Source organism: Colobus angolensis, unplaced genomic scaffold (genome assembly GCF_000951035.1).
Source record: "Colobus angolensis palliatus isolate OR3802 unplaced genomic scaffold, Cang.pa_1.0 Scaffold132, whole genome shotgun sequence".
NCBI classification, from domain to species: Eukaryota; Metazoa; Chordata; class Mammalia; order Primates; family Cercopithecidae; genus Colobus; species Colobus angolensis.
This window is the reverse complement of record NW_012114400.1, coordinates 1,223,465-1,251,420: the sequence shown is the minus strand read 5'-3', so window position 1 is coordinate 1,251,420 and position 27,956 is coordinate 1,223,465. Positions and strand designations below refer to the sequence as shown.

The following is a 27,956-nucleotide window of genomic DNA, read 5'->3' as shown; positions in this document are numbered from 1 at the left end:
GATTCAGGCAAAGGGTCACTAATTTTCTATGAGGCTGATGAGTTTCCACCCTCTATCCAGTTGAGGACCACTGCTTCATTGACTCACTGTTCCTCAGGGGATGGTTGTGCCTCTCAGATGTATTTAGCCAAACAAAAGGTTGAGAACTACCATTCTTCCTCATATTGTGTTATTAGATGTGCTTTAGATTTTTTAGGAGCTTTATTATATTCAGCTCACAGTGAGCTTGTGATCAACTAGTTTCACATACTTAACTGTATAGTCTGCTGATAAATGAGTGTTCCCCACCCTGTCCTTGAACAGCCAAGTTTTATACTTAACTCAGCAAAATTTCTTTTTTTGTTTTATTTCTAGATTTTGGTCTCGGGGTTGAATCTCATTAGCTAAACTACCAGTTTTCAATGATCTATAGTTTAGATAAGCATGCCTTACATTTTTTTCATCCAAATTGTTGGGAAGAATTTTGGTTGGACCACAGCCAGTGCCCCGTGGCATTGCACTTGAGAGTTTTCAGTTACAGGCTCTTTGCATGCAGTGGTTTATTACCCTATAGGTCTAAGCACTATGCTGTCCTCCAGGATACCGTCATCTACACAGACACAGACACACACACACACTTTTCACAATGGAAATATCTGTATTTTCCTAATAATGGATAATTACCAAAAAGAATGTAAATGGCAAAAATAATAGAAAGATATTTGCTAAGACACTCTCCCCTAACTGCGTAAGATTACTACTGTTAGCAATTTTATAAAGGCTTCCAGGCATTTTTAATGCCTGTGTATTTTTATTTATGTTTGTGTTTATGATTTTAAAATATAAAATAGATCATATGATCTGATACTTGCTAGCTTTGCCCAATTCATATTGTAGTTATCTTACCATGCCTTGTTCTTTTCTAAATGTTTATAAATTGTCTATTCTAGTATTTGCCAATTATCAATATCCTGCTCATCTGTCTACAGTTCTCAAGATAGCATTTGCTCACGTAATAACTGTTGGTCCATCGGAAAAGGTTAAATTATGATAAGTGTATTGCAGATAAACAGGAAAGTGTTTTTATATTGTCTAAAAAGATTAATATCCAAAATGGCTAAAAATGTTTTGAAACAGTACAGGTGAGTTTTTGTTCCAAAATAAAAAATCATATATATGTGGGAAAAATGATAGCTGTAGTTTCAATCTCATATGTATGCCAGGTGCTATGCTAAATAATTGACATTTAATATCTCAGTCTTCACACCAATGTCATGAGTGTATTGTTATATTCCTTTTACAGAAGAATAAACTCAAGCTCATAGTCCTTATATCCCCATGGTGACAGAACTAATTAGTGGAAGGTCTTTCTATTTCCAAAGCCCATGTTCTTTACCTCTTTGTTCTACTGCCTCTCCAACTCATTCTTTAATCATGCTGTTTAAACTTGCATTTAATTTAGTAAACATTTATTGAGTGCCTACTATGTGCCAGTAATTGTGCTTGGCCAAAGGTATGAAATTGTGCAACTTGTCCAGTAAACTAGAAGTTGTTTATTACTGCCAAAACGTATGATGCTTTGGGGAATAGTAAATTAAATTTGATGTTACTATGACTCCATCTACCAGCCATGCTCTTTTCCTGAGAGTTTTAATGTAAACTTTTCTTAAAGTGTTGTTAAAACATTGTAACATTAAATCACTTGTAAAAACACATATAGTTTTACTCTCTTTATTTCTCCACATTCCCTTCTTAACAGGTAAATAAATATTTAGAATGTTACAATTGTAGCCCATGTGACTTTGCATTGTGCTTTTTTCATATAACTTTTTTTTTCTTTTTTTGAGTTGGAGTCTTGCTCTGTCACCCAGGCTGGAGTGCAGTGACACAATCTCGGCTCACTGCAAGCTCCATCTCCTGGGTTCAAGCAATTCTCCTGCTGCAGCCTCCCGAGCAGCTGGTATTACAGGTACCTGGCACCACACCTGGCTAATTTTTATATTTTTGGTAGAGACGGGGTTTCACCATCTTGGCCAGGAAATTACATGCAAGTAATTGCTTTATCTTTAAAGCCTTCTTTTTAAATCACTTAAATAGCTACATAATAGATTCCATCAAATTTATATGACTGTTTCCAGCTCTTTAATTTAGTTGAAGATTCTTATATGATTCTCACTAGTAAAATTTATCAGTTCCCTCCCTGCTGTTGACTCTCTATAGAAGAAATGGAGAACTTTCCCTTATTGAAAGGCCTATAGAAAAATCTTGTCTGCATTATTCACAAGATTCAGTGTATCAGTGTGGTAGACAATTCCTCTGGTCTTTTTCATTAACATGGAATATACTTGGAGTCAAGGTTATTCTGCCCCGGGTAGATTGATACATTCTATAGTTCTTTGAACACCTAAGTTGGTATAGACAGGATTATTAACCTTGACTGTGGCTTTCATATAGTTGGCATTTAAATTATTTTTATCTACTTATATTTATTTGTGACTTTTTATTTTAGAATGGATTCTTTCTTCTTGGCCGAAATGTTTAAATATCTTTACCTGTTATTTGCTGATAAAGAAGACATTATTTTTGACATAGAAGATTATATCTTTACAACAGAAGCTCATCTGTTACCTCTTTGGCTCTCTACTACAAATCAAAGCATCTCTAAGAAGAACACAGTGAGTTTTTAAATTAAATGTCTTATTCTCTTTTTATTTCTATATGTTTTATTTTTCCAAGTGAAAAGTAATCCATGCCTAAAATTCAATAAATATATGTATGGTAAGAAGAAACTAAATATATACATTTTCTTATTTTGTTTTCTTTTATTGCATCCTGTATACACTTATGTATTTCATTAGCTGTTTGCTTTTAAAAATGATGTTAAGTAGGCCAGGCGCAGTGGTTCAGGCCTGTAATCGCAGCACTCTGGGAGGCCAAGGTAGGTGGATCACGAGGTCAGGAGATCAAGACCATCCTGGCTAACACAGTGAAACCCCATCTCTACTAAATATACAAAAAATTAGCCAGGCATGGTGGCAGGCGCCTGTAGTCCCAGCTACTTGGGAGGCTGAGGCAGGAGAGTGGCATGAACCCGGGAGATTGTGCCACTGCACTCCAGCCTGAACGACAGAGTGAGACTCTGTCTCAAAAAAAAAAAAAAAAAATTATGTAAAATAATTATTTCTATTTACATAAAATGTTTTTATATTGTAGAGCTCGGAATATACAGAACTGGATGACAGTAACTTTGATTGGACTTGTCCAAATACTCAGATCCTCTTCCCTAATGACCCATTGTATGCTCAAAGTATTCGTGAGCCCTTGAAAAATGTGGTGGATAAGAGCTGTCCTAGAGGCATCATCAGAGTGTAAGATGTATTATTTTATATTTTCTGATATCAAAGTTGTTTCTTAGTAAATGACAGAGAACTTAGGGAGCATGTATCAACAGCCAAGAAGACATTCACGTAGGCCAAAAATGTTGAGATATGTAGCTATCACTGGTTAAAATAAAAAGTATTAGTAAGATAGTAAAGCTTATTTTGCAGTAATATCTTTTTTATTATTATGGAAACTTTCAATATTTTATGAGCTAAAGTAATAATAGTGGGCAGCATGTAACAGTTTTTAACTTCTGTAACTCATTTTTCATGGAATAGTTTCATCGAATATTTTCTGGCTGGGCATGATAGCTCACGCCTGTAATCTCAGGACTTTGGGAGACCGAGGCGGGCGGATCACCTGAGGTCAGGAGTTCGAGACCAGCCTGGCCAACATGGTGAAACTATCTCTACTGAAAATACAAAAAATTAGCCAGGCATGGTGGCAGGCGCCTGTAATCCCAGCTACTTAGGAAGCTGAGGCAGGAGAATCACTTGAACCTGGGAGGTGGAGGTTGCAGTGAGCCAAGATCACACCATTGCACTCCAGCCTAGGTGACAAGAGTGAAACTCCGTCTCAAAAAAAAAAAAAAAAAATTCCTTTTGTCTATAGTTTTTGTGTAGTGAAAATACAGGTATTTTGTTTTTTTGGGTTTGAGTATTTGAGGGAGTACTTATTCTTGTTAAAATTGTTTGGCTTAATGAGTTCATTTTCTGACGAATAGTTATATTAGAAAGGTCATTACAAGGACTTTTTAAAAATTATTTTTACATAAGTGTTATTATTCACTGATACAAGTGTTGATTTGCTTTTAAAATATTGGGAGAAAAATCTGTGTTTTTAAAGGATAACGTCAGTAGTAACAAATCCCCAAGCAGACTTGTTCTGTACCTTTAAATAGTTATAGTTCTGTTGACTAATACTGCCTTATGTAGATACAATACATATTTTTATAACTAGAAAATGTTATATTTGAAAGCTATACCACTTGTTAACCTAAATTATGTGTAAGAAAATACTTGTTTCCAGTTATTCCAGTTTCACTAGTTCTAAAACTAGCAATTTTGCAAGTAATGTCATTTTTATTTGACCTGTGTTTTTTGCCAATTCTAATTTGTAGTTTTTAAAGCCTTGCCTGTAATTACTTTTAGCAGAGAGGAGAGTTTCAGGAGTGGAGCTAAACCCCCTCTGAGAGCCAGAGATTTCATGGCCACTAACCCTGAGCATTTAGAAATCCTGAAGAAGATGGGGGTGAGTTTGATTCACCTCAAAGATGGGAGAGTCCAGTTGGTCCAACATGCAATCCAAGTAAGACATTGCTACACTAATTAGATACCATGTCTGCCCTGCTTTCTTTGGTCGCATTAGCTTTAATAAGATAATGGATTTCAACTTTCTAAACACTTTAAATATATTGTTTAAAGTGAGAGAGTAAGAATTTTAGGACTTGGAAGTGTCCTGGAAAGTCATCTAATTCAACTCCTTGATAGTATAAATCAATTAAATAAATCAGAGATAGGTTGAGTAATTTGCTGAAGTTAATATAATCAGATGCAGGACTCAAATCTAAGTTTTCTGTTTCTCAGTCCATTGGCTTTCCCCTTTTACTTTTATTTACAACACAACTTCAGAAGCTCGTAATTAGTTTTAATATTCATATCTCCATGTTTTACATCATTTTAGTCTCCAAAGGGCTACTGAATCTTAAGTATTTTATTCATCATAGGCACTTATTTGTCTGTGCCTAGGAAAAATAACATGTCTTTTTGAGACATTTTTATTGATTTTTACTTTGAAAGTTTTTATAACACGAAGTCTTTAAATTATTTACCTTATTAGTATACTGATTCTGAGAAAACCACATAGTTTGCTGAATAATTTTTAACCTAGAACCGTATTCAGGTATCCCTTAATCTAAAATTCAGCCTTCCCACAACCTCATCACACCCTCAAGTTTTCATCTCATCCATATTCTTGCCACATCCTTCCTTCTTTTAAGAGTATTCTTCTTTCTTCCTTATGTTTTATTTGGCCTCAGTGGGAGTGACATGTCTTGTGACATTGCTTTTACTTAGTTAGGCTGCCAGTGGCATAATTACCACCAAGTGACCTCTTAATCCTTTTATGATTTGACTTTTCTGTAACTATTGGCTGAACCCTTCATAAAACATTTTCCCTTCTTGGCTTCCAGGATATTTCAGCAACAAAGTTCTTTCTCTCCTTCACTGTTTATTGCTTTGTAGCTCTCCTTGGCACAACCACTCAATGTAAACAGTTTTCAAGAATCTGGATAATATTCTTTTCTCTATATACTCTTCTTCGACAGTCTCACCTATTTCTACAAGCTTAGCTATCATCTTTATACATATGACTTCTTAGCTAAGTATATGAATCCTGATTCCTAACTTTACTATTAACTTCAACTTTCATCTACCTCTCATACATCTTGCATCTCAATCTCAATCTGTCCAAACTTGAATTATCTCTCTCTTGTTTACTATCTTTCTACCCTCACCTCAACCTGTATTTCCTTCTTTGGTTCTCCATGTCAGTAAAACCTATCATTGTTCTTTAAGTCATCAAAGCTGGAAATTTCAGGACAAGTTTGAACTCTTCTCTGTCTCCCAGTTCCTCTCTATCTTTTTCCATCCTCTAACTCGTATCATGTCTTGTTAGCTTTTCCTGTAAAGTATCAGGAATCATCTTTTTTTTTTGCTATTATAGTCAGTCATTCTTCAACTTTCCCTCTGTTAAGACTCAATTCAAATGTCATTCTAAATCTTTCCCAGGTACACACAAGCAGAATCAATTGTTCCCTCGTCTGTGCTTCTTTTCCACTTTCCCACTTGAGAAGTTTTATCATAGCTAACTTTACATGTCTTTCTCCTCCAGACACAAACTTCTTAAAGGACTGTCTCTCCAATGCCTAGGCAAGTGCTGAGATGGAATAAGTGCTTGACACATATGTTTTGAATCAAATTGAATCTGGTTGTTCACTATTTCAAGGAGGGAAAGTGTGGGTCAGGTATGAGGTTTATTTCTTCAGAGGGAAAGCCAGTGGGGAAAATAAGCGAAGTGAGCATTTGAGCATTTGCTAGAAGTCCAGCTCTCAATCTGAATCAAAAGTGGTTTAGAGAATAGCGAAAGTGACATTGATAAAAACTACAGATAAGTTATTTTCAGAAATATTATTTCCGAAGGTATTATTTTTGAGTACAAATAAGGTCATAAATACTTGGCAGTGACCTAAAGTGAAAGAAGAAGTTTTAGAGTAGAATACTATAGTACAGTGTCTTTAGGAAATCAAAAAGTTGGTGGAAGTTTCCAGAAAGGAAGGATAAAATGAATTTGTTTTTTTATAGGCTGCTAGTTCAATTGACGCGGAAGATGGGTTGAGGTTCATGCAGGAGATGATTGAATTGTCAAGTCAGCAACAAAAAGAACAGCAGCTGCCTCCACGAGCTGTACAAATTGTTTCCCACCCATTTTTTGGCAGGGTAGTATTGACTGCTGGACCAGCTCAGTTTGGGCTGGATTTGTCTAAACATAAAGAGGTACGTATACTTAAAATATAGTTGTTGAAACTGAATTTAAAATATTAAGTATTGCCTCATTTCTTAGTCTCTTCTCTAATTTAGTAGTTTTAATTTATTTAAAAAACCGAAATAGTCTCCTGGATTTAAGTAAAGTAAAAGCATATCTTGAAAACTTTGAGTCATAATTTATGTATATAACATGCTTATAGAATTCTAACTAAAATATTATTCAGATTCTATTCAATTTCTTTGTCTCTTCTCTAATTTAGTACCTTTAATTGATCTAAAAATGGTTTTCAGACTTTCTAAGAGCCACTAAAACCTTTCTATGAACAAAAATCTAAACCAGGAGCTTAATGTAGAAAACAGCTAAAAGCACAGAAGCTCTGGCTCAAGTGACTGGAGAAAGCCTAGGACCCTGAGGTTCTACTTTTGAAGATCATTAAGCTAGTCCCTCCCTATAGTTATAACATAGTTACAATGTAGAAAACAAAGACTTACACAACTAAACAGTTCACAAGTTTGTCTAACTAATTGATTGCAGAGCTGGGACCAGAGCCGAAGTATCGTGACAATCTAAAGCCAATGCTTTTTTCACTAAATTACTGCTAATTTAGACTTTTTCTCATGTGTATTTTAAACTATGTAGAAGCTATGTAGATTGATTGATTCATTCATCTGTTGATTAAGTGCCTACTATATTCTGTTCACTGCTTGCTGTATCAGTTTACAAAACCATTGAAGATCTATGCCCTTATGGAATTTACATTTTAGGAGAGTGAAGGATATTAAAACATCTTTATAGTAACATCTTTAAAAAAAATCAGTTCCTTGGTGGATTTAATTTTTCTGGGGAAAAGAACTGCTTGCAGATTCATATAGACTAAGTCTATTTTTTTCCTCTCTTTCAAAAACTTTTCTTGTTACCAATGATCATTTCAAATTGATTCCCAGCTATTGTAAATGTAGTCAATCTGCCTACAGGTCCCAACTTTACCACTTAATAACATTGTGTTAACATTGTGAGCAAATTACAGAACCTGAGTCTCAGTTTCCCCCTGTGTGAAATGGAAATGTTATTTGTGTTGTTTTGCTCAGGGTCATTGTAAATAACGGATTCTGTAGTTTATGTAAAAATGTTCTATAAACTGCAAAGCACACTCGAAATATTGGTTGAGTACTGTGATACGCAAAATGTTTAAAACAAATTTTATGCTGATATATATTAGATATGTTATCATTAGAAAAGAAATGAGTCTAGTTCTCTCAAAGCTCTAGATATTAAGGTTTAATGACTTGATTGCCATTTGAGAAGATTAAAGTATTTAAGTTGCTTTTATTTCTGACAGACAAGAGGATTTGTTGCAAGCAGTAAACCATACAATGGTTGTTCAGAGCTTACTAACCCAGAGGCAGTGATGGGAAAAATCGCATTGATACAGAGAGGACAGTGCATGTTTGCAGAAAAGGCACGCAACATCCAGAATGCAGGAGCCATTGGTGGCATTGTTATTGGTAAGTAATTCTCCATGTCATTGTGTTGACTGAAGAAGAGATAATTTTTAGGATTTTTTTCCTTTTATTTTCTAAAATTTTATCAAAGAGTTTGTCATATTTTTTTTTACCTCACCTAGACAACATGAAGGATAGGTAATCCAATGACTCTTAATTTCTAGATATCTAACATCTTTTTCAAAAGTCTAGATTTGAGTTTCTGTATATTAATGTCAGTGAAAATACTTGGGGTTAGGTGTGAGGGTGTGGTGGGACTGAGTGGTAAAAACATTCAGTACCATGGATAAGAAAATGTGCCCGTAAGATCCATAACACCTGAAGGGCAGGAATTACACTGTGCCACCTCCAGTGGGGAGCCATTGAAAATCTCCATTACTCCACAAAGATGCAGGCTTTGGAGGCAGACACATGAGAGTACAGCTCCTGGCTCTACCACAAAATTGCAGTGTAACCTTGGCCCAGCTTCAGTTTTTTAATCTATAGATTAAATAGTAGAATATTTTTTGATATAATAGTAGAATATTTTTTGAGCTCCGGTGGAAGTGATAATAAATATATTTCAGGTGATTGTAAGGTTTAAAGATAATATATATAAAATTTCTTGGCATAATAGTGGACATAGGATAATCACTACTATAGCAGTATTTACAGTATTTGTAGCAGGTCTTTATCCCCTTGGATCTTTTTCCGCTGAAATGACAACTTACCACCTTTAAATCATCTTACCCATATGTATCAACTAGTGAGTTTTGCTTTTTTATCTTTCATAGACAATCACTTGTATCATGATAAACAGGCTATGACTATCAGGGGAAATATAAATTTTTCTGTTTTAAAGTAAACAGGAGTTTACATTCAGAAAGAACTGAAAGACATGGGGTCATATGCTGATTGTGAGTTCTTTTGTACAACTTCTCTCACAGGGAAATACATTTTGGATTTCCGTCCCCACCCCTGCCCCCCCACCACACACACACCACGCCCAATAGTTCAGGTTAAAAATAAAAAAAGTTCAGGTAAAACAGAATATTAACACTTATTATGTTGATGTAATGGATGTATGAATTTTATTAATAAACATTAGGAGAAGTCCTGTTTAATGACTTAAATCAGCAGTTGGCAAACTACAAGACTATAGGCCAAATCCAGCTCATGGCCCATTTTTGTAAATAAAGGTTTTATTGGGACACAGTCATGCTAGTTTGTTTGTGTATTATCTATGACTACTTTGAACTGCAGTGATGGAGTTAAGTACTTATAGGAGAGAACTGCAAAGCTTGAAATATTTATTCATCATCTAGCCAGTTACAGAAGAGATTTGCCGACCTCTGACTTAAATCATCCTCTTTATCCTTGGATATTTCCCACACTTAGATTAGTTTTATTGTAATATTTAGTATATTAACCGTCACTATCATTTTGAACATTTCTTACCAAGACTTCAAAATGAAAATGTAAAGTATAAAGTGTAGAACTTATACATTAATATTTAAAAATATTTCTTTGTGTAGTATTTTTGGTTTTTTATATTTTTCAGTGAAGTCTAATTCTCACGATCTTCTATAGTATGCAAGAATTGTCAATTTTTGTTTTGTTTTGTTTTGTTTTGTTTTGTTTGTTTTGAGATGGAGTCTTGCTTTGTCGCCCAGGCTGCAGTGCAGTGGGTGTGATCTCTGCTCACTGCAACCTCCTTCTCCCAGATTCAAGCAGTTCTCCCTGCCTCAGTCTCCCGAGTAGCTGGGATTATAGGCGTCTGCCCCACCACGCCCAGCTAATTTTTGTATTTTTTTTTTTTTTTCTTTTTAGTAGAGACAGGGTTTCTCCATGTTGGCCATACTGGTCTTGAATTTTCAGCCTGACCTTGGGTTACCTGCCTGCCTCGGCCTCCCACAGTGCTGGGATTACAGACGAGCCCGGCCCGTCAAATGTTTTTTTTTTTTTGGTAGCTATTAGTTGGAAAATGCTATACTGGGTTCTGTGGATAAATAAATAAGAGATGATGATCCTTACTCTCAGAAATTTTTTTTTTTTTTAAGGCAGAGTCTTGCTTTGTCACCCAGGCTAGAGTGCAGTGGCATGATCTCGGCTTGCTACAACCTCCACCTCTAGGTTCAAGTAGGTCTTGTGCCTCAGCCTCCTGAGTAGCTGGGATTACAGGCTTGCACCACCACGCCTGGCTAATTTTTGTACTTTTAGTAGAGAAGGGATTTTGCCATGTTGGCCAGGTTGGTCTCAAACTCCTGGCCTCAAGTGGTCTGTCTACCTTGGCCTCCAAAAGTGCTGGGATTACAGCCATGAGCCACCGTGCCCAGCCAAAAATTTAATTTTTAATGAGAAACTTTCTTGTGTTGACTTCTTTCTCCTAAGTTTTTTGTTTCTGACAAAGCATTTTGTTTTTATTTGTTTTAATTGTATGTAAATGAATAAATTAGGAATTAGCTGTTTTTTGTTCAAGGGTTAGAAGTACGAATTATCTTAGAAATCATGTGACTGCAGGAGATAACTAAGTTGGTTTAAGAAGGGAGGTTTTTTCACTACATGGAAATGGATTATTCTCAATGAATTCAACAGTACAAATGCAACTAGGATTCACCAGGAGGTAGAAGTGGGAACTAAAAATCACCAGGATCCATGATAGTGAATGTTTTTCACTTTTCTCTTTATATCTCTACCTCTGGGTTCTTCTGAACTCTTCTTCCCTACTCCTCTTTGCAATTCTGCTTCATTTTCCAGTTTCTCACCAGCTTGCTCTCTCTTTGTTCATCAGTTCCAAAATGGCCATTCTAGTTTGCAGCCTCAGCCCTAAGTCCGTGTCATTTAACTGGGCTGTTTCCCCCTGCCAACTGAAACAGTCTTTCTGTGTGCCAGTTCTAGGTCCCCCAGAGAGACTCAGGGTCAGGTAGCCATCTTTTGTCTAATCGATTATTACCAAAAGAATGAGTCATGCATTCTGTACTTAGCAGGACCTATGAGAGTGAGCACCCTGAGACAGGACAGACAGTTTCTTCTGGGAGATTGGCATGCGAGTTGGAGGTGGTTGTGATTATCATCTCCAGTAAAACAGCATATTGCTAGTACTACTACTATTAATAGTTCTACTACTATTATTTAACCAGTGCAAAACAGCAATACTGTTTAGCTTATAGAGGAAGAAGCACTATAGTCATAACTATTCTTTGTGTGCATTATATAAAAAATAAATGTCCATTTTTAGTTTGGTAAAACAATGTAATCATGACAGTAGTGGAAATTTTCAACAATAAAATTCATTCATAGTTCTGTCACTGTCATCCAAGTCATTGAATTTTTTCATTTTTAGGCTTTTCCATAAGCATATGAAATTTTCATAGTCATAATCATAGAATTCTGTATTCTTCTTTTTTAATGTATTATTACTCTGTGTGTCCTATCAAGTAGGTCATTATAACTTACTTATAATGGTATGCAGTTGTTTACAAATAGTTTAGTAAAATTATTTGGGCATAGGGTTTTTTGCTTCTTTTGAATTATTTCCTTTGGATACAATTCTATGATAATTAGTGGGTCCAAAAGTTATGTTGGTTTTTATGGTTCTCGATGCATAAAATTAATTCTGTTATTGTAAAGAAAGCAGTAACAATTGGTAGATAGATCTTTTTAATGGCTGGATGTTTTGATGTTTGCTGTATTTATTTTCTGGCTAGATGACAATGAGGGGAGCAGCAGTGATACTGCCCCTCTGTTCCAGATGGCAGGTGATGGAAAGGATACGGATGACATCAAGATCCCCATGCTGTTCTTATTCAGCAAAGAAGGAAGTATCATACTAGATGCCATCCGGGAATATGAGGAGGTAGAAGTGCTCCTTTCTGATAAAGCAAAAGATCGAGGTAAGAGTCAAATACCATTTTTTTTTTTTTGTGCAGCTTAGTATTAATTTTGCTAGTTTGATAACAAGAATGAGTCACAAAAAAAATTTTTTTGAGGTTCACTGGGAAAACAAGTAAAATTTTTAGAAGGTGATTTCAAAATATATTTTTGTTTTGGAAATAAGAATAACAAAACATTTATTTTGCTTTGTTTTCTGAGTTAGGATGGTTTTAGAAATATGTTTTTATGTGTAACTTGTAATTTTTGCCATGAGCCTGTTCAGGTGATAAAAATACAAGAGACTACTTCAGGAAAGCCATTTTAACATCTGGAAATGTTCACCATGTGATTTCACTGATACTACATCTTACATGTCTTTTATAAGGAATAAGAAGACATGTATAGAATATTGTATACAATATGATAGTAGTTGGTCTCAACAGGCCACCTGTAATCAAATGACTGCTGTCTTGGTGAAGGCAATAGAAATCTAGCAGCTTCTTCCCAATGAGATCTAAGTTTATCACATGGATATTTGTAAGAGTTACAAATGGCTGTTTCTGAAAAACAAGATAGCATGTCTTAATTTATGAGAGTAGATAGTCCTCTGCAGGCCAAAATGTTTATTAGTAATTTGAAATCTCTTTGAAACCCAGATTACTATATAAATTCAAGGCCTTAGTGGTATTCTTACATAGTTGCACACCCAAGGATAGAGGAGAAATGAGGGAAGGTGAGCCTTCAGATCTTGCTCGTGGTAGCAGTCTTTCCTGTCTGCTGGAGAGACCTGAAGAGAGAGCTAAAGTTCTCCCATACCCTTAAATAGATGAAGTTGTATAATAGTACAGAGTTGTGACATCCCCTGCGGTGTTTGATAGATATGTAGGAAACTGATTCAATTCTGGGTGACTTCCAAGTGGGACATTTAAAAAAAAAAAAAAGTTTGGTGATAATTATGCTAGCATAATCATGCTAGCCTAATTTTGTCTTCTTGTATTGCTTTATTCTTCTTTGAGATTCTTTGAAATGTCAATTATTTAAGAGCAATGGAGTGAACAAGTAGGTTGTTTGTATATAACAATGTATAGATGGAAACAGAACAGAGTACAAAGTTTTCTAATCTTAAATCCTCTGTATACCTGATTTTTTTTTTCCTGGACCCTTTTCTAAACTCAGATCTTCTTGCCTACATATATGCATTTAGGCACATCTAACATAGGCAAATTATTTCATGTAACTTTTTATTATTTCACGTAACTCTTTAATGCATTTGTTTTTTTCCCTCCTTTTTTGTGCCACCACTGGAATTTCAGCAGCAATATTAAAAGGTAAAATGATTCCAAGCTACATTATTAATAGTAGTAAGTATCTTGCATTAACAAGCCTTAAATTATATATGTATATATGTATTGTGTGTGTATACACACACAAGTATATATATAATTTTGTTTCAGTGGATACCATGATAATATCTTGTGTAACATAATTAGATTATTTTCATGTCTAGTCAGCTGTCACATAATAATTTTTAATCGATCCTGTCATAACAAATTCTAATAATTATACATCCCATATAATAGATGAATTCTGATCTGTGTCCATACAAGAGTCACTGTAACAAAGGCATTGTTGTTTTGGTATTTATTACTTTGATCACTTTTTATTTGAACACAATGTAAAATATTTAAAGTATTGACTTGTTTTAAAAGCTCATGTGTGTGTGTGGTACATGGGTTAGGACTACAGGATTATGGTAAAGCATGTGCTTCCTGTACCAGAGAAAGGGTATGAGACATGATTAATTCTACCAGAAAATAAAAATTCTTGGTGAACAGTATCCCAAAGGACCTTGCATGGAAAGGGCATTATTTAAAAGATATTTTTTGAAAAGCTTAGTCTATAAATTTACTGAACTGTGGTTGTCATAGAGTGATCTTTTGATGTAAGTATTGAAAAGCCACCTTTTTGTGTAATAGCTCTTTATAGAACTGTACAGCTATATTAATTAGCAACAAGATACAGTATAATTGTTAATATTTATTAATGTAACAAATCAGTGATAATAGTGTTATGAAATCAACAAATTTATTCACTTAGGATAATATCCTAAGAAACTACACAGTCTGTAGTGGTTATCATTTGTCCTATACCATTACCACATACATCAGTGTTTCTCCCCTGCATCAGAATCAACAGATAACACTTATTAAAAGTGTTGGCTCCTGAGTCCTGCTCCAAATATTGAATCAGACTTTCTGATTCAGACTTTCTGATTGGAAATCAGAATCTGAAACTTCAAGCAAACATCCCAAGTGATTGTGTTGTAGCTTGCTCCTCAGCTACACTTTGAGAAATACTGAACAAGATTCAGAAAGCACCCTTCTTCTGTCTCCCAGCTATGTATCAGGCCATATTGTACCGTCATGGATACTAGTTAATGGATTGTATAAGTGCAGTAAATAACAACATCCTTAAAATCTGAACAATAAAATGTTCTCCAGATTGCCTTTTCTAGAAATCTCATTCCACAGTACGTTTTTCTTTATGAAGTCACACAGTGCTGATTGAGCAGTCCTTTTCATATATTAATACAGAAAACAGAAGCCCCTAAAAAGCCTTCACTCCTGTCTTCTTACTTTGATAATTCCATGCCATATAGACATATCTGAAACTGTTCTGCTAGCAGAAATTTTCTGTTTATCTTAATACACATTCTTCTTTAGAAGCTAAAAAGCATTAGCATTTTATCAAGTGATGTTGCTTCCTGAGGTCAAACCTGTGACACTTCTGAAAGTTAAGCTATCCACACTCTATTGTTGAACAGAATTTTCAGTATCATATAGCTTAGCGTTTCAGTTTTCCAAAATTTCAGTTCATAAAGGTACTTAATTATTCCAACCCTGTGCCCACAAGCAAAGGCAATGTGTTGTTACCTTTAGGTCCAAATTGAAGCAGTTTACAATTAAGAGTAAATTTCCTTTTTTCAATAGTATTTCTCACGGGGAAAAAACATCAGTATTTTTAAGTTCCAATATATTGTCATGCTTGCAACTTAGAGTGTAAGCCTATAGCGCCTTAAGGGCTCTAGACAAATGCTTTCAAGCCACTCTATTTGTGTCTGTCTGGTAAAGAGCCAGACAGAGAATATGGAGGTGGGGGAAAAAAAGGTTCCATCCTTTGCAATGCTCTGATTTAAGTCAGGCAGGGTCACTTTTCCTGATTATTCCCCACTGAACTTGATTGGGATGAATCTGTCCTACAGCTGAACCACAGACCTTAAGTTGCTGTTGGAAAGGATTTGATTCCTAGGAGAAAAATCTTGTACATACGCAGATGAACTCTACCTGGAGAGAAACATCTGAAGCATTCTTCTTAGCAGAATTGATACTTAACCTTCCCTTCTCCAACCAAGGCATGTTTTCTCATGCATTTTCACATTTGCACCATCTCTTCCCTTTTTCTGGAAGTTCCCTATCAATCCGTGTTTCCTCTGTAAGAACATTTAGACATCCTAAATTTCAAATGCCACCTTCTTTATGAAATTTTTCTTAATTCTCCTAGGTAAAATTTAAGGGTGCCCTTTTTAATACAGTTCTACTATGATACTTAAATAGTTCTTTACCTGCTTCTCATCTCTGTATTCCTTGCTTTCAGTAAATATTTAATGTACAGATGAATGAATGAATGAATGAATGATTGTATAACATCCAATCTCTAAGTCTTTACCAAGGTTCTCTTCCCCTTTTATTATTAAAACATACTGGTTTTTTTCCTTTGTATTTTGAGAGTTTCTCCCTTATTTCTTTCTGTGTTTCTGATGTACCATTCCTGAATTTAATATTGTGGTTGTTATGCTCTTAGGAGTTTGATCTCACATACTGGTGAAAACAGGCACCTTAGGATCAAGATTTGTAGCAATCTGGCAGACTTTAACTCTTCTATGTTTTTGTAGTTCTCTAACTGCCATTTTTACTTTCCTGATTGTTGCTTTTATTTCTGGTTCTATAGCTCCTTCAGCTTGCGAAAACCAAAATCTATTCTTCTATGGGCATCTTCTTCAAAGTTCTTCTCTCTCTCTCTCTGCTTCTCTGCATTTACATTTAGTTGGCCCCGGGTGACTTTCCTATAGTGCTGCATGGAATAGTTATTGGTATCTTTTTAGAAACTTTATAAAATTAAACTTGTAACAAATTAAACAATCCAGAGGTGCATTAAAAGCTCTTAAATAATCTCTCATCTTTCCAATATAACCAACCAATGTTAACAGTTTGATGTGTAGTCTTTTATATTTTTCTTCGTGCTTTATACGTTTCTAAATATATATATCATTCAGTAACTTGCCTTTTACAGTTAAAGCTATATTAAAGACATTCCTCCAAGCTAGTAGGATAGCATAACTTATTCTCTTGAAAGCTACATTACGTTTTGTATTATGACAGTACCATGATTTATTGAACCATGTCACTATTAGGCTTCCAAATTATTTCCAGGTTTTTGTTTTGCCACTGTATACAATGGTGTAGGTAACGTTCTTGTACATATCCTCTTAGATATGCATACTTTTTTCTAGAATTTTGAGATTTACTAAAATGGAATGCTGGCAGAAAGGATATGAGTCTTTTTCATTTTAATGGATGTTGCAAGATGCATTCCAAAAAAGCTTGTAGCAATTCACATCCCTTCCAGCAAGATATGAAAGTACATGTTTCTTCCTATTTTAGTCAGCTTATTTCCCTTTATAGGTATATTTTTTGTTTTTTCTCCTTATGGATTGCCTCGTCATACATTTTGCCTTCTTTAAATAAGATTGTGTGTCTTTTCTAGATATTTTATAGGACCTCTCTGTCTGTGTGTGCATTTCTTTTCCTATATTTACATGCATACTCATAAAGAAACAGAGGTTCTGTAAATTATCTAGAAAAGATACACTTATAGAGACAGAGGTTACACACACACACACACAATTTTCCCAACATGTCATCTTTTCACTTTGTTCATGTAACTTTCATAACATTTTTATGTAATCAGAAATATTAATTCCTTTAAGGCTCCTGGGTCTCCTGTCTCACTTCAGAAGATCACTACATCCTATTTTTACATAGTATTTTCCTAAATTCTTCTGGCATTTTTACAATTTTTTACATTTTGGTCTCTAAATCATGTGGAATTTTAAAACATAAGTTAGGAGTCTTACTTTCCAATTGAGTTGTCAGTTTCTAAATACCATTTATCAAGCAAACCACTAATTTCTCCTTCAGTTAAACTACCATCTTTGCTATATATCAAATATTCTTGCATAGTTGGATCTGCTTCTAGACTTACCCTTCTGTTCTACTAATCTGTTTATTCCTGGGACAATAATAAAACAGTTTGCTGTTTTGAGTAAATTTTATTCTCTGATAGGGCAACTCTCCCCTCACTGATTCTTCTTAGAATTTCTTGACTTCTCTTTGACATATGCTGTTCCCTAGAAACTTTAAATTAATTGTATCTGGTTCTAAAATGAAAACAAGAAGTACAAATGAGATTCATTTTGAAATTATATAATTGCATACTTTACATGTAAGTTAGGAAAATGTTAAATATTAAGACTTTTCATTTAAGAATATACCTATAAATTTAATCAAATCTTGTTTTGTGTTCTCATGATGATTTTATAGTATTAAGCAATATGGGTCTTATACCTTTTATAATAAATTTAATTCTGTATTTTGTAGCTTTTATTTTTATTATGAAAAGGTTTAATGATTATATTTTTAGCTAGTTATTGTTACTACAAAGGAGTTATTGGTATTTGCATAGTCTTCTTACCAAATTCTTTTATCAATTCTAATAGTATTTTTTTCATTAGAGTTGCTTTGACAGTATACGATCACAATCGGAAAATACAAATAATTTGATCTTTTTCTATATTTACATTGATTATTCTACTTTCTTGTCCGATTGCATTAGCTACAGTCCCAAAATAATGTTGTATATGTAACCCTAGGAGATTTTTGATCACAAGCACAATCTTCATTGCCAGGTAAAACAACCCTACACCTTTTCCTCTCTTTTCTAATCTGGAATAATACAATCTGGAAAGAAATTTGGAGGTTTTTCTTTTTGTTCTCTCTTGAATTTAGGGAACCTAGGATAAATAAGCTGTAAGTAGCCAGCTACCTTCTCTCTTTGGTCCGCACCATTGGTTTCCCTAATTGCCTAATTAAATTGTACCTTTTTCACAGCTTAGAAGACAGAGATTGTGTGAAACTCCTCAATCTACCCCTCCAGTCCCCTCCCCCACCGAGAAAAAAACCCTAAGAATGTAAAGTTTCAGAGTCAGGTAATCCCACCTCATCAGGGTGAATATATATGCGATGTAGGGGGCAGAAAGGGGTGATCCCTTTCCTCCCCATCATAAAGGGTTATAGCTGACACCCCTGTTAAACAGGTTAACAAGAGAAAAGCGTAATAATTTTATTATGTGTACGCGTGTGCACAGGAGCCATACAGAAGCTTAAATACCCTCTTCTTAGGGAAGAGGAATACTAGGGAATGAAGAGGCCCAATGCTCAGACAATGATTGGTAAAGGATTCTCTTTGCATAGTATCTAGATAAAGTCCCCCAGTTAATCTCTCAGAGCTGTCCCCAGAAGAACAGAAGAAAAGTCTCTTTGGGTGTGGTGAGGACGCACAGTCTCTGCTCTTCTCTGATGGCTCATTTTTTTCTGGTTATTTGATGAGAGTCCTAGGGAGGGATTCTAGAGACAAATTCATTTTGTTTCAAAAGAAGCTTCCTTAGATAAGAAAATTCCAGAGAGATTCCCCCCAGTTGCTTCAGGAAAGAGGATCAGAGAGACAGGGAGGCAGGGGAAGGTCAGAGACAGACTTCGAATCTGAGGCTTCTTTCTGAGACCTTTTAGTTGTCCAAGCATTCAGCATGCAGAAGCACCATATTCTGGGGAATTGTTTTCTGTGCCCCAACGGTACCCACCCACACCTTCCTGCATGTCTGCGTTTCCTTTGGTTTTTCTGGTTTTTAAATAAATCCTCTTCCCTCCCTTCTTTGACATACAAGCTCAGCTCAAGTGTCACTTTCTGAAGGAACTTCTCAAATCTCCTTACAGTTGTCGCTCTGTATCTGTGGGTTCTGCACCCATGGTTTCAACCAACCATGGACAGGAATTATTCAAGAAGAAAAAAGCATCTATGTTGAATATACACGGACTTTTTTTTCTTGTCATTACTCTCCAAACAATACAGTATACCAGTGATTTGTGTAACATTTATATTGTATTAGGTATTATAATCTAGAGATGATGTAAGGTACTTGGGAGGATGTGTGTCAGTTATATGCAAATACTGTGTCATTTTACATAAGGGACTTGAGCATCCAACATCCTTACCTCTCTTTTGTAACATGTCACAGTTGAGTTTTCTATCTATTTTCCGTGATTATTTGTATAATAAACATCTTTTTCTCCTATTGGACTATAAGAGCCATAAGGGCAGGTATAGCATTTGTTGTTGCTCCTCATTTTATCCCTAGCACTATGCAGAATGATCACACGGAAGAGATTTGCTGGCCGACTGCATCACAGAGGCAGAGACTGAACAGGATGTGGCATGTAGGCGTCGATGCTATTTAAGCACTTTCTTGTAGGAACCCTAAATAAAATGCCTCTATTAGTTTCACTGTATATTCATTATAAGAGGTTTAACCCAGTCTTCAGCCTTCCAGTGGATTTTAGAATGACTGTATCTTATAATTCATAGACCTACAATAATAGAATTTTGTAAATAATCTCAGTTCTTGTCTTGTGAAAATATTTCTGATCAATCACATTAATACCCTTAGTCATTCAAAAAAATCTATGTTATCTGCATCGTTATGGCTTACTGAGTAGGAATTTCACTTTTCAAAGGAATATTATTTAAAAATATCGCAATGATATATGCTGTTTAAAATTGATTCTGTTTAATATGTTCTCATGTGTAAGCTTTAGGTATCTAATAAATTTTAGCCATACATTGCAAATCTCTCTATATTTTAATATTATTATTGGTTAGTGTACTTCTTGGCTTACTCATGTCCACTCATGTCAGTCGTAGTTATTGTCATTCCGTCCGGGTTGGAAGAACGTTTATTTTCTAATACACATTTTGCACAGTGAATCTATAGGAAAATGTGACTGTATAAAGACAGTCTTCATTTCAGTGCTGATGCTCACTGTTCTGCATTAACATGATTCTCTTTCACTTTTTATTTCATCTTCTTGCAAAAACCAATATGCTTTGGAAAGTGTAATAGTACATTTTTTTTAAGAGAAGTAGCATGAGGTTTGTTTCTTTCTTACACAGATCCTGAAATGGAAAATGAAGAACAACCATCCTCTGAAAATGATTCTCAGAATCAGAGTGCTGAACAGATTTCATCAAGTTCTCAGGAGGTTGATTTGGTTGATCAAGAGTCTTCTGAGGAAAATTCTCTAAACTCTCACCCAGAATCATTATCTCCAGCAGATATGGACAATGCTGCAAGCATTTCCCCTTCTGAACAGACTTCTAATCCCACAGAAAACCATGAGACTACAAATCTTAATGGTGAATGTACAGATTTAGATAACCAGCTTCAAGAACAATCAGAAACTGAGGAAGATTCCAATCCTAATGTTAGCTGGGGTAAAAAGGTCCAGCCTATAGACTCCATATTAGCAGACTGGAATGAAGATATAGAAGCATTTGAAATGATGGAGAAGGATGAGCTATGACTTGCTAAACAATCTGTTGGTAGGTATTTAAAAAGAAAAGGTAAACTGTGTGTGGTTAATAGACACCCTAATACTAAGCAGGCTTTCTAATGGGAGGCTTTAAGTATGGTGATGAACAACCACGTTCTGACTGGTGTAGTTATGGTAGGAATCTGGAGCATGCTGTGTTAGAATTGACCTTGTTTAAAACTGTTACATCAAAAATGGAAATCCACACTTCCCCCTTCAAATGCAGCACTGCACCACCCTGCAACACCTCAGGCCAGGGGAAGATTACTGAGCATTCCTGGGAAGCAGATTTCTGTAGTCTCTGGATAGACAAGAAACAAAATTCATTTAGTAGTGGAGTGTGGAATCAAAGTTTGGATAGCCTTCTAATTAAAGGAAGGTTGCCTTTCTTGGTTTGGGGGTTAGAGGCTCTTTTGGGAAGATGCATCCGAGTATTGTGGCATTCTGATTATGCTGCCTTCACAAAACACTCTAAGTGACCTAAATGGTTATGAAACAAATGCATTTATGGTGGAAACAGTCTTTGCTCATCGCTTTCTCTTGTTTCATTTAGTGACAAATGATCAAGATGACTTGATTTTTTTTCCTTCTTAACAATGTCCTTTTTATTGAAACCAAAGGTGAAGCCAGTGTATTTTCTCAGTGAGTTCTCTGCATAAAAACTAATCAGTGGGACCAAGTAAAAAGGTCATATAATATATTGTGGAGATTGCTTACTTAATACTTCTGAAAAATGGAGTGAGGGAGAAACGATAATGTTGCAATATGAACCTCCCATTGGGCCTTCCATAGGGAAAGCTATGACTACTCTGAAATGGAACCTAGCATTATATCCTTGTAGGGTAGATTATAAATCTTTTCCAGTTCATTTCTCTTAGGGGTGATTACCTCTAGCCATCAGCCTTACGCCATCCCATGTTTGGTATGCAATTTGAGCCACAAGGCTCATATCGCCAACAGCTATATACATTTTGTTCCATTTTTCTATCTTACAGAGCCATGATAAAACTGTGGTTAGTGATTTAAAATTCCTGGAGTAACTACTGTTTTTCTCCTTTGAAACTTAGGTTTCTAAAGTTGCACCTAAGGAGTCTGTCACATTTTCTGTTGAATCATGGTTTTTGTTTTTAACAGATAATTCCTTCTGATATGGACTTGAAAATTAGTCTATGGTGACCTGTGTTTAAAAGAAAAGTACAGTAACAACTAGCCATATAGCTTAATAAGAATCCCCCTCCCCCCCTTTTTTTGTTTTTTGTTGTTGTTGTTGTAGTCTGGTGCTGGCCACATTTAAGTTTAAAAATTTTTTAAATTTTGTTGTTGATGCCTGTAGACAGCCCTGTAGTTGAAATCATGGCTTTATTCATTTTATTTATTTTTAAAACTTGCCTGAATCAGTTCTAAAGGAATATTTAAGAGACGTAATTTTCTTCTCTTTACCATAACATTACACAAAACTTTTTCCTAAAACACGGTTGTGAGGTACTGGTGAGCTGTAAGTGGAGCTGTTAAAAACAGCAGTGCTGTATTGTAGTTATGTATATTCGTGTACAGTATGTTTAGATCCCAGGTAAACATATTCTTTTCTGAGAGGATAAATACCTGCATTCAGATATTCCAGGTAAATATAATTGAGTCAGGGAGTAGTAAATCTAATGGAGAATTCATTTTGGGGAGGGGGAAAAAGAAGAGTATGCAAGACCCTTATTGGCTTTTAATTATACCTGAGACCAAAATGGATATTTTTAGTCTCTCTGCATGTGAGATTTGGTGTAACAAGATAGAACTATAATATATACAGTATATGGAAGGATAGACATAGTGCTTTGTTCATTTTAATTGCAAGCTGCCAAAATAGCTGAAGCTTAATTACTTGACTTGCCTTGATTTATAGGACTGGGGCTTGGAGAAAATGAGCAGATGTTCCTCTAAGACATTGATTAAAGAAGCCTTATATACATGGATTTGATTTTGTATTTGTAGCTGAAAGCCATTGTTGTCTAAATCTAACTTTTTTAAGTTATCAAAACAACCTAATTTCTTTTCCAACAAGGAGAACTTAATGACATGAAGGATTGTGTGACACATCGGAAAAGTCAGCTTACTGCCACTCTCTTCCTTTGGCCATTAGAGGGAGGTGTTGCCTCATCGACGCTTAGAAGCAAATCGTTCACTTGTTTAGAAAAGTAAATCCTTAAAAAAAAAAAAGAAAGAAAGAAAAGGAAAAAATTTAACCAATTTTTCTTAATACCCAGAAGGAATTATACTCAGTACTTCCCGAGTTAAAAAAAGAGGATATAATGTTCGTCTGAAAAACTCCAACGTTGTAATTGACTCTACATTCATTTACTTACTTGACATACTGCCACAAAGTAGTTTTTTAGTTCATTAAAAATTCCAAAGGCATTAGTTGTTTTTTTTTTAATGTTTTGTTTTTTAGTTACCTTTTATAGACATTTTAGTAACTTGCTAAAGATTCAGGGGATTCTATGAAACCCCAATTTAGAAACATCTGGTCTACCTCAGTTAAATGTTGACTGCTTAGAAATATAGCTGAAGTGATTGATCACCACAGCCATAGAATTGTTTGAGTGAGAAAGATTGATATAATGTTTACAAATCTGGAATCGAGTAAGGATTTTAGCTGAAAGTTAAGAGATATTAGAGCAAGTATTTAATTCAGGTATTTTCAAGTTTTAAAAACCCGTTTACCTACTAAAAATAAAATAGCTAGAGTTTTTTTCTGCATATAAAAGTTCATTGAAATGATATGCCCTTATTTGCAATACTTTTCCCATAAAGTCTTAAGTGTGAAAGAATTGTAATTTACTAGATATGTTTGGTATGGGATATTTTGTTGGGCAGATTTTCTTTTTTCTTCTTAAATTGTAATAGCCTTCCAAAAAGAGTATAATTGTTTCAGAACAAATTAACTCTTGGCGTTATACATCTCCCTTTTTCTTTACAGTATTAGTAAAATGAAAAATTGTACACTTTCTGATTTTAACTTCACTAATATAATTACTCTCAAGAAGTTTTTAAAATTTAAATTACTATCACACAACCTTTTTATAGTAAAGCCAACATTTGTTCTCTCACCAAACCCCATGCCAAATTCATCATGAAGAAAGCTCAGCATAAGTAATTCAAATACTGCTTATAATTTTAGAGAAGGGGGGGGTAGAATTTAGTAAATAGTCCAGCCAGTCGTTTTATGCACAAGGCTTCAGTCAGAACATAGAAAAAAAAAACATTCTGTGAATGAAATATTGTATGTTCAGATTTTATAAAAGACATTTTTAAAAGCCCAATTTACAGCCGTATATTTTCTTATGATGTAATTTATGAAAAAGATGTCTGTACTAACAGGTGCTGTAACACTACTGTTGTTGGATTTTATTGTTTGATGATAAATGTATACAATATTTCTAAGGGAAACTATGTACTGTGATGTAAAAGTCTGGGCAAAATGTATATAATCCTGTATATAATTGTGTATTTGATTATAATTACTGATTGTAAAGATTTAATAAAATATGTAAATATTCTGGTTTAGTTTTAATTTGAATTTTTAGAATCACTGTGTATATCTTTATACTTTTATGTCTTGATATTTATCACTGTTTTCCTTTTTTTTAAAAAAAATCTTTCATTTTATCCTCAGGGGTGTGAATTCTGGGGACATTTTAGGCTGTTGAAACCCAAGTTTGTGGGCTAAAGTAAGGATTTTGGACCTTCTTCTAAGAAATCACTGAAGGGTTTTCAACTAGTCAGTAACATGCACAAAAGTAATGGTAAGTGAATAAAACTCTAGAATTGTATATAAAGTATGATCCAGTGTTTGCTCACTCCATACACATACATACATACACACACACATATATATACACACACATATATAATGACATTGACTCATTTATTCAACAAAGACTAAGTGCATGCATGCCTTCTGTATGCCAGGCACTATTATAGGACCTGGGGTGGTTGTAGTGGACAAATGGACAAAATGTAGTAAAGAAGATAGAAAATAAAGTAGTAAATAAAAAGGACAATCAGTTTATGAAGAAAAAATTATGGTGAGGGGATAGAGAGTGATAGAAATCATGGAGTGAGGGTCTAGTTAAATAGCCAAAATACTAACAGTGGTTATCTTGGATTGTAGGCAATTGCTATTTCCTTATTTGTATATGTCAGTATTTTCATAAGTTTCCAAAATAAACATTATGATTTTAAAAATAAGTAGTTTAGGTCAGTGAAAGAATAGAAGAGAACATGAAAGATACACACCAGGTGGGGTATGGTGGTGCACACCTATAATCGCCTCTCCTCATGAGGCTGAGGTTGGGAGAATTGCTTGTGCCTGGAACTTTTGAGACCAGCCTGGGCAACATAGGAGACCCCGTCTCAAAAACAAAATCACCCCGGAATCCTCCTATCTCGTGTTTCTGCACGATTCAACCAGTCCCATATGTACTGCACACCTACCATGGTCATAAGCAGCATTTGGCTGGGACTCAAAACCTTGAGAGGAGATGAAGTTTACCAAGAAAACTGGGTGGAATAGGAAAAAGAGAAGATCTAAAATAGAGCCCTGAGATTCCTAGAATCTGGGGACAGCAGAGGAGGAAGGACATTTGTAGAAGGGAATGAAAAAGAGCAGTTGGAGAGGTGGGAGGAAAACAAGGCTGGAGCAGTGTATAAAGACCAAGACAGCATTTCAAGGATGGAGTGGCAAATAGTCTTGAAACCCCTAAAAAGTAGTTTCTTGGTTTTAGCAACCTTTTCTGAAGTCCCCTACCCCACCAAATATCCACAGGAGGCAGTGGGTACTTGGTGCAAGGCAGACTGTTGCTGTGGAAGACTGTGGGGCTCCGTCTTTTAATATTTGAGAAAAACCAGAAATTCCAGTGAAATCTTACTTTAAAACATTGTTCGAGTTAAACAAAATATATGTGACAGCAAAGGTCTCCAGTTTGCAACCTCCAAGCTGTCAGATCCTTACCTCCACATGTGTACGTACAAGGAAGACCCCATTCATTTTTAGAGGATCATTCACCAATTTCCAGTTCCAGATTTATCATATGCACCACAGACCTCTTTCAACTGTTGAGATTTTCTTATGTCTTAATAGCCCTGGTGGTAATTAAGTGGCTTTTTAAATGTAGATTAATCTTGATTAATCAAGTAGGTCAATGGAAAGGGGACATCCATTCACCTTCCTACAATTACTCTTCTTAAAAAAAGTTTTTGAGACAGGGTCTCACCATGTTGGCCAGGCCGGAGTGCAGTGGCTATTCACAGGTGAGAACATAGTGCCCGGCAGCTCTGAACTCCTGGCCTTAAGCAGTCCTTCCACATCAGCCTCCCAAGTAACTGGGATTACAGGCGCCTGCCACCACGGCTGGCTTCACCTTTCTACGTTTTCTAATGTCAACCTTTGAGACCATCTTTAACCTGAGGTAATGAAAGTTTCTCTCTTGAATCCAGCTCAGGTCTTGCTTCCATCAATTGGTCTGGCCAGACTGCTGACTCAACTTCACCCCACCTTCTTCCTTCTGTGGTTTCTGGTGGCTTGCTGTCTCCACGCCACATACTCCCCTAGGGTATATCTGTAAGCTTCTACTCAGCTCAACAGTGGTTGCTTCAATTTCCAGAAACACCTCAAAGAGGACTGGTCCAGGCCAGCTGTCTAATAAGCTATATGAACACTAGTATCCTCCTTGCAGTCCTAATAATGAAAGCAACCTACACTTTTCTTTTTTTTTTTTTTGACAGAGTTTTACTGTGTCATCCAGGCTGGAGTGCAGTGGCGCAAACTCGGGACACTGCAACATTTGCCTCCCAGGTTCAAGCAGTTCTCCTGCCTTAGCCTTCCTAGTAGTTGGGATTATAGGCGTGCACAACCATGCCCAGCTAATTTTTGTATTTTTAATAGAGATGGGATTTCGTTATGTTGACCAGGCTGGTCTTGAACTCCTGACCTCAAGTGATCTGACCACCTCAGCCTCCCAAAGTGCCGGGATTACAGGTGTGAGCCATCGCACCCAGTCAGAACCACTTTTTGAACCCTCACTAGGCATTAACATACACTGAGCGCTCTATATGATTCCTTATCCATATGGCAACCTTGCAAGATACCTATAATTTCATTTAAGTGGCTCGCCCAAAGCCACAGAGCAAGTTAGATGGGCCTGGGATTTGAACCTAGATTAGCCTGACTTCTGTAATACAGACTGACTCTCCTAACTATGCACAATTAATCTATTTGAACCAAGGGTGTGTAATCTGGCTGCCATAAAGGCTGACTCAGATACCCTTACAAACAACATTCACCTGCCAGCCAGCCAGCTACTAAAGGGATCTGGGAGTTGAAGGTACTTATAGGACCTGGGGTGGTTGTAGTGGACAAATGGACAAAATGTAGTAAAGAAGGTAGAAAATAAAGTAAATTAAAAGGACAATGAATGTATGAAGAAAAAATTATGGTGAGGGGCTAGAGAGTGACTTCCGAAAGGGGTGGGAAGAGGAGAAAGGACTGCTTACAGCTTCAGGCCTTATGGTCTCTTGAGTCAGAGGATACTCATCAAGATGACTTCAAAATGGTAGATACGAGAGACAAGTCTTGTTTCCAAGGCAACTACCAATTTCTCTGATCCTTGGCTCCAACATTTCATCATCTCCTGTCACAATGACCCCACCTAGGAAACACCTACAAACCACGCAAGAAACCCATGTATGTGTTTTACCAGCTTATCACTGGCCTGGGAGCCGCTTGAGAAAAAGGAAAAGTTGGGCCTCGTCACTTGTCTCACCTCTGCCAGTGCCTAGCTCTTGAAAGCCACTCACTAAACTCTTGTGGGGTGAATTGAATGAAACACCTGGTTGAGAATGAGTGGATGTTTTTCGTCACTTCCCCAGATCACATTTATCCTGA

General features: G+C 35.7%; 1 protein-coding gene across 2 annotated transcripts in view; it reads left to right on the top strand.

Annotated features, from left to right (window-relative positions):
- EDEM3 (ER degradation enhancer, mannosidase alpha-like 3) overlaps nucleotides 1-24,584 on the top strand; it is a 67,338-nt gene extending 42,754 nt beyond the window's left edge. Inside the window, exons 14-21 of one of the 2 annotated variants that reach the window (XM_011934170.1) lie at nucleotides 2,489-2,654; nucleotides 3,193-3,347; nucleotides 4,515-4,668; nucleotides 6,723-6,914; nucleotides 8,246-8,411; nucleotides 12,095-12,280; nucleotides 13,574-13,621; nucleotides 20,604-24,570. In XM_011934170.1, coding sequence (XP_011789560.1) covers nucleotides 2,489-2,654; nucleotides 3,193-3,347; nucleotides 4,515-4,668; nucleotides 6,723-6,914; nucleotides 8,246-8,411; nucleotides 12,095-12,280; nucleotides 13,574-13,621; nucleotides 20,604-21,013 — 1,477 coding nt within the window. In that variant the 3' untranslated portion in view covers nucleotides 21,014-24,570. Of the gene's footprint in view, nucleotides 1-2,488; nucleotides 2,655-3,192; nucleotides 3,348-4,514; nucleotides 4,669-6,722; nucleotides 6,915-8,245; nucleotides 8,412-12,094; nucleotides 12,281-13,573; nucleotides 13,622-20,603 lie in introns of both variants that reach the window. The other variant, XM_011934171.1, reaches the window with a different exon arrangement.
- The last annotated feature ends 3,372 nt before the right edge of the window (nucleotides 24,585-27,956 follow it).